This window comes from Lytechinus pictus, chromosome 18, assembly GCF_037042905.1.
Source record: "Lytechinus pictus isolate F3 Inbred chromosome 18, Lp3.0, whole genome shotgun sequence".
NCBI lineage: Eukaryota > Metazoa > Echinodermata > Echinoidea > Temnopleuroida > Toxopneustidae > Lytechinus > Lytechinus pictus.
In genome coordinates, this window is record NC_087262.1 from 18,807,906 (window position 1) to 18,818,250 (window position 10,345).

The window sequence follows — 10,345 nt, forward strand, 5'->3', positions numbered from 1 at the left end:
AGAAAAAATAATGAGATATATTGGAAACAGAAATGGAGAGAGGATGAGCTACATGTATGTGTGGGAAACCCGGGGCAAACATCGAGAATGAGACGGGAGGGGAAGGGCAGGCGGAGCAGTCGAGTGAGAGATAGATAGGGAAAGCAAAGGAGGTGTCTCTATGGGAGAAGGGGATGTTTAGAAGAAGTGAAGATGGGGTGGGGTGGTGGTGGTGCTGAATTCTGAACAGTATAAATGGAATTCGCTTCCTGTGCTAACACTAAAATAGTGCCTCCCTATTCTGACGCTGGATGTGAGCGCTGGAATTTGAATTTAATGTATAATGTCCATTATTATCAGACTTAATTACCAATCGTTCACCAGATTTACTTTTCTGTTTTGTTTGCCCCCACCCCCTTTTTTTTAATCCATTTTGTCCTAAAAGCGGCTGGGTCGCGCAGGGGCACCATGCCCATTAGATACGCCACTTTTTTTTTGCATCCAATATGCATTTTTTAAACCCAGTTCTTGGAATATATTTGTAAAATTAATATTATAGTGTTATTTAAAAAGAGTTCCTCACAATATTTCAAGCACACTCAATATTCCCTTTTTGTTCTTATGCATTGCTTGTATCCTCATTTTCTTAGAAGAGAACAAATAAAAAGACTAATTTGCGTCCCCCCGATAGTTTTGCTCGGTCGAAAATTGTAGCTAATATGTAGGACCCCCTAATGCATATATATATTATTATTATCGCATTGATTCCATCAATGGATTGGCCCACAGTCAGGTTCGTTGATCTAAAGGATTAGCGAGCGAAAGCCATTATTGAAAATTTGGCTAATTGATCAAACAGTAATAGTTTGCTATGGACGCATTTTGGATTCTTATTTTTCAACCAAAATGTTTACCATCAAACACCATTGCGTAACCATCATTTCTTAACACAACAAATGTTTATAACATCTTACAATCATAATTATGACGATAGTACTGCCATGATACCAGTATCCATTTTGCCTTCGACCAACATTGCATGGGCAGCGCCAGGGTATTTTTTTATTATTAATTATTTCATTTTATTATTTTAATTAATTAATTCATTAATTTACTTAATTCTATTTATACATTCATTCATATATTTATTATTTATTTATTTATTTTCATCAATTTTTTTATTTTTTTTTTTGGGGGGGAGACCACCTGAAAATGAATCTTTTAAAAGGGTAATATGGAGATACACGGCCAAGAACTCTCGTTTTGACATTCTTATTTTTTCTTTTTTCTCCCTTTTCCATGTTTTCTGTTTTGTTCTTCACTTCTCAAAATTAGGGGGCGGGTACCCCCCTATCGGCCTACATCCCCTTGTAGTAGCGTCCTTGCTACATTATGTAATTTTAGCGTGTTAGTACGTAATCGTACACTTTTAAACAATCGATTTGTTTTCCTCCGTTAAAGAATGCTGTCATCCATTGTTCACGGACCAGATAAAAATAATATTTTTTTCATGAATCGCTTATCTTGTTATCACTATTCAGAATACCATTATAAAACATGGAACGTTATTCATTTAAGTTTTTAATATATTTTTTTTATTGTCTGTTTAAAATCACGATCAATGTTGGTATTAAAGGATGAATGGGAGGCGATAAGTAGGCCTAATGTTGTTCTCTCTCGTGTAAATGATATAGCTTAATATTGATGTTTGGAAAAATAGATCGTAAACAGATCAGTATTTTTGTCGTAGACAGTTACCATGGTTACAGGCTATATTATGACAGATGATTTGTTTAATTTCATAACGGTTCAATTGCATGTTTTCAGGTACACATTTGATTTGAACATGGAGCCAAAGAGGGTAGATACTGATGGGCATGTTGCACGAAAGGGTCTTTCGTAGAACCATTCTACGTAAGAACGAGATATCGCTCAACTGTTCCACAAAGCAAATTTGGGCGATACGAAGAATGGTCCTTGGAAAGACACATCCAGACATCCGTAGGCAGTGGCGTAACTACGGGGGGCATGGGGGGGCACGTGCACCCCCAATCGGCTGGCAAAAAAAAAAAAAAAAAAACGGGGAAAAGGAGAAAAAGAGGGAGAAAGGAAGAGAAACGTAGTGGGGAAAAAGAAATTATGTTCATTATAAATGTTATATTATATTATAATTATGTTATATTACATAAGAAGCATTTTTTCATAACTTTATGAAACATTATTTGCTCAGGGCCTATGTCTTTATTGTTCCTGGTCCTCGCATAGACTGTTTAACGAGATATATAATCCTGTTGTACTAAAACCTCCCGTTTTCAAATCAATATACTGTACACCAAATATATTTCCTCGCAATTCGAGTTATTATTATTTCATGTAGTGACGTTTGCTTCTTTTTCATGACTACTTAAAGTGATCGCCCGATTTAAAGTCTTAATATAAAACATTTCCTGTCTGTGCTAATGTTCGCATTAGTTATTGGTGAGATGTCTGCTCTTCATGAATTCCTAAAATCAGTTCTTAAAATGCCAATTTTTCTGATCTCAATATCAAAAATTTTCAGCTCGCGCTTCGCGCTCGCATCATTTGGTGAGTGAAATACGTACGCAGTGTTTGATTAGTGAGATGCGTATAATAATCATGATTACCATGTCTACAAAAAGTGCTAAATGTGTTTAGATGTAATTCTAACAAAATCAGCAAAGGATGGCACTAGCATTAGATGAATATGCTGAGATATGTATACTCTTAATGGATTCATAAAATACAAAAATTCCGTTTGGGGTCAATATATACAAAAATTTCAGCTCGCGCTTCGCGCTCGCATTGTTTGTTTAGCGAGGCAGGTACGTATCATGATTACAAAAAATTGGCCTATGATGTCCCTTTTTAGGTCTGAATATAAAAAAAAGTCAACATGTGTTTACAAGTTCAGCCCCCCCCCCCCAAAAAAAGAAAAGAAACTAGGATGTTACTAAACACGCTAAATCATTTATTTATTTATTTATTTATTTGTTTGTTTATTTATTTGTTTATTGGGGGGGCTTTCTTGTGAACGTTGAAAAGATATTATAAAACTGTTACATATTTTAAACGAATAGGAATATAATGATAACAAGTATAAAAATATTACTACAAAAAATACTAGCCTTATTTGGAAAACATTTGTGACGTCTTTCATAAATTCTAATTGTGTGCTAGCTGTAATATATCCTCAATTCCGCCTCAACTTGAACTGTATGTTTTTTTTCATATGATGCGGATTATTTCCATACAGTGTTTGCTCATTCATTTTCATGACGTAGGTACAGTCTTTCCATCCAAAGGCATTCGAATAGTTATAATGAGCACACAAAAAAAATCCCCAAGGCTTTCGATTCGATCAGTTAATTAAGGTCTATAAATGCAAGATCTTATATCTATAAATATAGTTAATTAAGATCTATGAATGCAGCTTCATCTTGCTCTTCCCCCATTTTTTATTTTATTATTTTTCACGAGTTGATCTGTAATTAAAAGCCTTGTTTGTATTTTTCGGTAAATTTAAATCGGGGCTGGTGTGAGATAAGTTTTAATCAATGAAACATGCTGGATTGGTGTTAAGATTATGAATGAAAAAATAAACCGCGGTAACAAAATTATTAATTGAATACCTGACGAAAGAAATATATAAATTCACTTTTTTCACACGCAGCCTTTCATATTTTTAAGAGTCAGACACATTGATTTTGTTTACTCCATTCAAACCCTATTTTACTTGAACAAATAACATTCAAAGCACAATTTGCAAAATTATCCTTTGAAATTCAATATAATTGAGAATATTTAGATAATATAATGTTGAAATTACTTAGTTCATTCAAATTTTGATTTTTGGACAAGGGTCTCTTTCGTTGAAATATCAATGAAAGGTGTCCCCAAAAGGGCACCGTGTTCTAGGTTAGGAAAATAATGAAAATTTCCATTATATCCAGTTATGTTTGTGAATCTTTAAAGCTGTTCCTCCTTTTACCTCATAAAGTAAGCCCCAATAAATTACATCAATTCTACAAGTTGTAATAAATAAATAAAATATTTGATCGCCATTTATTGAAATATGATTTTATGAAGTCGTAATTTCGTAATGAAAGTTTCAGATTACGATGAGTACTATATATTTTGCCGATACTATCGATGTCAAACAATGTCGCCGACCTTCAAGACAAAATTGCCTTCGCAAACGGAAAGCGCTGATTTTGTCTCGGAAGAATGGTCCAAGGACGTTCCTACGTATCGCTCATCTCATGAAACAGGCCCCACGACTCCCTATTCATTGAAGCTTTACAATTTGTTCATCAGTTGCTCCCCGGTAACCGGCGTCAACTTGTTCAAATCAAACCAATAACGCGGCCAACAAGGGAACACTTAATTTTCATTGCGAAAAGGCGAAACTATTTGCATTCTCCTCTGTAACGCGTTTAAGAAAAAGAAAGAATTATCATGTCTGGAACTTTTGTAGTTTCTCTGTTTGGGTCGTCTTTGTTCGTTTCTATTCTTCCTTCATGGTTTCTCCATTCTTTCAAGGGTCGTTCTTTCAGTTGTTCAACCAGAGGGCAATCAGAAGAGGGAACACATGCAAACATGATGAAAACGACCGTTTGGTTTACCCTTATTGTCATCATCTATTTGTTTGGTCTCAAGGAGGATGACTTTGTTACGTCACACAACAGGACTCTCACTTTCTCCTTCCCAAACGTCCATCTTTATTTTTTAAATGGGAGTGATAATAATGGCAGTGAGAATAAATCCTCTCAAACACTGTATCAAAACCTGGTTACCGGCTCATTAATGTGATAAATAATGGTAACAAATACAATGTTTCCACGTTCAATTCTATTTTAATTAAAAAAAAAACCAGAGAGAAATGTCGTCCCGGCTCTCCAAACAGAGAGATGGGAAAATTGATTTTCCCTTAAATGAGGCTATGATTATTTCATCTTTACTGACATGCCAAGCCTAATCTTGATTGCTAAAGATCAAATGGAGATAGCATTGATTTGTTAAAGCATATAGTTGCTAATACGAGCTCGGCAAGCATGACTGCTTGGGACTTTTCGAAGGGAAACCGTAACATTTCGCTAAATCTCATCGAAGAAGCAACATAATCACCTGTACCTGGATTTTTTTCCCTTGACAGGTCACGTGCTATCAGGTCCTTTATGGATTTCGGATGGTTACATTATACCACCAAATTATGATTACATCTATTAATAAAACCTGATATTGTTTTGGAGTAAAAATATTTGATGAATTCCTCTGGATATGAAAGGAGTGATCGATTTGTTTCATAGAGAACTTCAAGACTGATTATTGGACAGCAAGCCGCATATAGCAACGGGGTGATGGCGGTAAATCAACGGTCAATCAATCATTGCGCTTGGTTTGACATGCTTATGATGATGTGCCAAACAGCAAATATTATTTTGCAAGTACTTTTATGATCGTGTTTCGTTATACTGAAGACATTGTTTGAGAGAAATAGCTGCAGACTGATAGTGGTAACAATCGTGAACAGAACTTGAACGAAATCATTTTATCATTTGGATATTTATTATGTCACTAAAGGGACGAGTATGACGAATTGCTAAATATTTTAAGATGTCCTCGGCGCCCTTTGCCCGATGCTATTACGTGGAGTTCATAGTAAAGACATGATATTATTGTAACATGTTCATTTCGAAATGAGAGCAACTCGAACACGGGGAACAAACATACAGGAATTATGTCGCCACCTTTCGCTAATAGCCACCAAACCTCCAAAATGTCTTCACACAGACGACCTCACAAAGTGCTAAGAAATAGATTTCAGTCTTTTTGCTTTCATATTTGGTGACAAGAAAGAATTAAGAGAATTGTATACACAAGCGACCATGGTACTGCCAAGCAGGAGATGCCTCCGGTACAACTGCAGACGCCATCTCGTCGGACTCACATACCATGTAGGTTTAACGGTTTTTGTGACAATTGCAGTTCTGAAGATCGTTGGGGTCTCGCAGTTCCCGGATGCAGATGAAGCAGACGGAGGTGCATTCATGAAGAGAGGCGTTGGTGTAACCAACAAGATTAGCAGACCTGCAGCAATTGTTGAGATCGACAATGGACGGCCGTTTGTCCGGAGAGAAGATGGCAGAGAGGATGGCTGGATTCAGTTGGTGAAACAAAAGGGAACTGGGTCTGGATATAATGACGGTTTGTTGAAATCAAAGAGCAACAATCATTTGAGGGATTCCATTGACTCACTAGAGGTTCTCGGAGAAGGAGAGATGCTCCCCGACTTGTCCAGGAGAGATTTTGTCATAAAGAGTTTGAAGTTTGCGAATCATCCAGAACTTCCAGACGCCAACGACATACCGATCTCAAAGGAACTACAGGAACGGATAATGAGCGAGAAAATTAAGAGGAGTAAGTCGAAGGCAGAATCCATATCAAGAAAATTGACGCCTTCGATACAAGATGAAAAATCAAAGAATCATTCCATAGATTCGAAACAAAAACAGAATGAAGACATACAAACGCAAAAGGCAACGCATATTGAAGTGCACAAAGAAATTCCAGTGGATTTTCCCAACAAACACACTGTACCGACGGCATCTTCTGGCGGATTATCGAATGCACAATTTTTTTCTGATGGTGACACAAAAGCAAAGCGAGTGAATGTTCTCATCGTTGCTGCTATGCGAACCGGGTCATCTTTCCTTGGGGAATTGTTTCTAGAACGCAATGACTTCTTTTACATGTTCGAACCTGGAAGGCTTCTCATGCACAAACTAGATGAGTTAGGACTGACACGAGTTGTAATGGTTACCAAACTAATTCAAATGCTTGAGAACTTCTACCAATGCAAATTTCAAGATATGCAATTCTTTATTGATCGTCTTAACTCAGACACCCTGAGAGGCCGAAAGCAAGCGGTTCCACTGTTAGTGACCGATCAGTTCTGCGTTCTACACGAGTTTAAGCGCTTCAAGTTTCGTCGTCCTAAGGATGAATGCAAAGCGGTGACAGAAGACATCCTTGAGACCGCGTGTACTGGGAGAGCACATACAGCTATCAAGTCTATCCGCATCCTGGATATCAATCTTGTGCTTAAACTTATAGAGGGGGAGGAAACTGACCTGAAGTTGATCCATCTTGTACGTGACCCAAGAAGCATGATCTTGTCCCGCCTCAAGCTAGCTATGCCCCACATCAGGGTATTCAACGTCACCGAATTATCAGAAACATATCGGAACATCCTGCTCAAATACTGCTCCAGCTGGCACCAGAACTACGAGATCGGACACTATGTGCCTTTCGTACAGAAGAACTACCTGATGGTACGATATGAGGACATAGCCAGGGACCCTTATGGATCTGCACGGAAGATCTACAAGTTTGTTGGTCTCGGGACGTCCATTCCGAGTTCGGTTAGAAATTGGATAATTAAAAACACCAACGCCAATGACCAAAGCAAGAAAAAGTCAGTATCGTTTTCAACCAAGAGGGATTCGAAATCTGTTTTGGTGAGTTGGAAGAGCCGACTGACTGTACAAATGGCAAGAGCTATTGAAGAAATCGGGGACTGTTCTCGACTTATGCAAGCAACAGGTTACACACTCATCGGCAACGATCCTCGTATGCTGTCCAATTCCGATTCATTAGTTGGGCCCTTACCTCTTCCAAAATTCAATGCATCAGCATTTACTTTTATGTGATGTCATTTTTTTTGTGGGGGGGGGGGGGTAAATAGACAAATATTTTTGCTTACATTCCTTGCAAAATATCTAGTACCTGATGGTGAAACAGAATACAACCTTCTGAGGCCCGTTTAAAAAAAAGACTTACAAATTTGCAATTACAGTGGAGACAGCGATTTTGATTGGCTGCTGAGCCCTGTTACCATGGAAGTTACCATTATGATAAAAATAAGATAACCACAAGTAGTTAGTTTTTACGGAACATGCCCAATGTGTAATTTCTATTTTTTTTAACGTTCATTGGAGTCAACTCAAATTACTGTAAAGCATCGTTGTGACTGTTGTATTCGTATTTTAAGCCGTTAACCTCTTAAGAATGTGATTTATAAAATTTAATCTCTTTTTTTGTTGTTGTTACTGAAAACAATGAATTTGGATTGCCTAGATTGATCCAAGACCATAATGTTTTATGAGAGTAGTTCCTCCCAAGTGCTGATCCAGGTTTTACCAGCGGGAGTAGGCCAATCACCCCCCCCCCCCCAAAAAAAAACACGAAAATGTTATAACCACTCACGGGAAGCATTTTTATTTTTCGGCACCCTACCCCCTCTGAAAAAAATTGGGTCTAGCTAGGAGAAAGGGGGAGGCAATGTCAACTCGGCCACCTCCCTGGATCGGCACCTGGCTCATCTTTCAATCATAATTATTATATTACACATTCATCGTTGAATTTTCTATGAATGTTTTGTTTTTCCTAAATAAACTTGGTTACTAGGTCTTTCATCTTTTAAAGTAACTTGTTTTGATTGTGTTATCCAGGCCGGCGGAGCGAAGTTGAAAGTGGGGGGGGGGGGGGGGGCACAGGGAAAAGGGGCACCTTTTCTTTTGAAAGGGCACTATCTTAAAACAAAGAAAAAATGACTTATTTACAGTGGTGTAATGAAGCAAAAATTTTGAGGGGGTGGGATGTGTCGTATCATGTAAAATCTATAAGAAGCTGCGAACGAGCGAGCGAGCAAATATTTTGAAATTTTTATAACTAAAATCCAATTTTGTGATTGATTTTGACATAATATTCAGAAAATAATATCATATTTCACCCTTCTCTCTTTCCTTTTTTTTTCTTGGTTGTGATTTTTTTCTGTGGGGGGGGGGGGGGGGCAAGAGCCCCCATCTGTACGCCACTGCTTATCTCACATGACTCATGAGACTTAAGGCACATGGGATTATTCTTACAAGTTTTTTTTCCTTCATATGTAATGAGAATATTGTTTTCTTAATTCAAAGGGGCACTTGTTAACACATAAAATGGTTCCTTCTCAGGAGAAAGGGGCACAGTACACGTTCGTGAGGGGCGTTTTTTTCTTGCATAAAAAGGGCACTTTTTCAGTGCTTCAAAATGTAAGGGGCACTTTGCCCCCCCCCCCTCCAGGATCGCCGCCCTTGGCGTTATCGCTATACGATTTGACACATTGTATACCGGTGCATTGCAAATTTTGATGTTTTCGATTATTATTGAAATAGTGTGAAATTGATCACAATTAATAAATTGCAAGCTCCATTGCATGCATTCATGAAATTCGAGTCATACCGTTGTCTTTATTAATTATAACCATGACATTGATTTATCGTATATTACCTAAGGGTCGCTAAAAACATTTGCGCTGGGGTCACCTTACGACAGATTACTTTATGATTTACATGTGGTTGTGAGGGAATCGTAGGTGGTTTTAGGCTTCTTTTTTATTTATATTTTATGGCAATCGTTAAACTTTATAAAAATCATATGAAATCGTCGAGGGGCAGCATACAGCCAGATAGATGCTAATGGAGAGAATAATAACGGGGTCGCAGGGAGATCATGCGATTTCTGCACTGTTGTTTTAACAAATCGAACAATGTGACTATTTAAAAAAATGCATTTTACATGTGAAGAGTTCGTTTGCAAAGGGGGTTAGATCCACTTTTCATCAAATTCGATTATTTTGTCTCAATGTATAGATTTTTAGTAGCTCTATAAGATGATGCCAAAGAAAAGTTAAAATTCCCATTAAAAAGTGAACAAAAATGGCAGAGAAAATCACATTTTTTTTCAAAAGGGATTAGATCCATTTCAGTTTGTTTGCAAAAGGGACTAGATCCACAAAGGCAATTTTTGGGAAAAAGATTTCAGAAAATATGAAGACAGACAGATTCTGTTATACCCAATTTTATGTTCACATGGTAGGGTATCATGACAGTTAGGTTTCGCATAAGAATATTGCAATATGGGAGAGTACAAAAATGATTTTCGTGGAATTGTCTTAAGTGGATCTAAACCCTTTTGCAAACAAACTCTTCGTGTATTGATTCGACAGGATAGTTTGATGTGTGTGAACATGGTGAAGGAGTGAAAGAGAGAGAAACATGCAGAGGGCGGGGGGGGGGGGCAGATGACGGTGAGAGAGGTGATAGGGAGCAGAACTAGGGATCGTTTCATCATTTTGTCATCCGACAATGTCAGATCTGACAAATTTTTTTCTTCTGATAAAGTACAGTCCACCGACAGGTGTATTATCGTAATTTCCTTGGTTTTCATTGGTTGAGAGGCAAAAACAATTTCCTGTTACTATTGTATCGATCGGATAAAAAAAGGTCTGGACTTTTCATGATTA

The 10,345-nt window shown here is 37.6% G+C and overlaps 1 protein-coding gene across 1 annotated transcript; it reads left to right on the forward strand.

Annotated features, from left to right (window-relative positions):
- Positions 1-3,878: 3,878 nt before the first annotated feature.
- LOC129281310 (carbohydrate sulfotransferase 1-like) lies at positions 3,879-9,262 on the forward strand. The gene has a single exon (XM_054917249.2). It carries the CDS (start codon positions 5,886-5,888, stop codon positions 7,707-7,709), a length of 1,824 nt encoding a protein of 607 aa, XP_054773224.2. The 5' UTR covers positions 3,879-5,885; the 3' UTR covers positions 7,710-9,262.
- Positions 9,263-10,345: the final 1,083 nt, after the last annotated feature.

What these genes read in the sequence shown, in the direction of transcription:
- LOC129281310 (XM_054917249.2), top strand. Translation starts at nt 5,886, where the DNA reads ATGGTACTGCCAAGCAGGAGATGCCTCCGGTACAACTGCAGACGCCAT.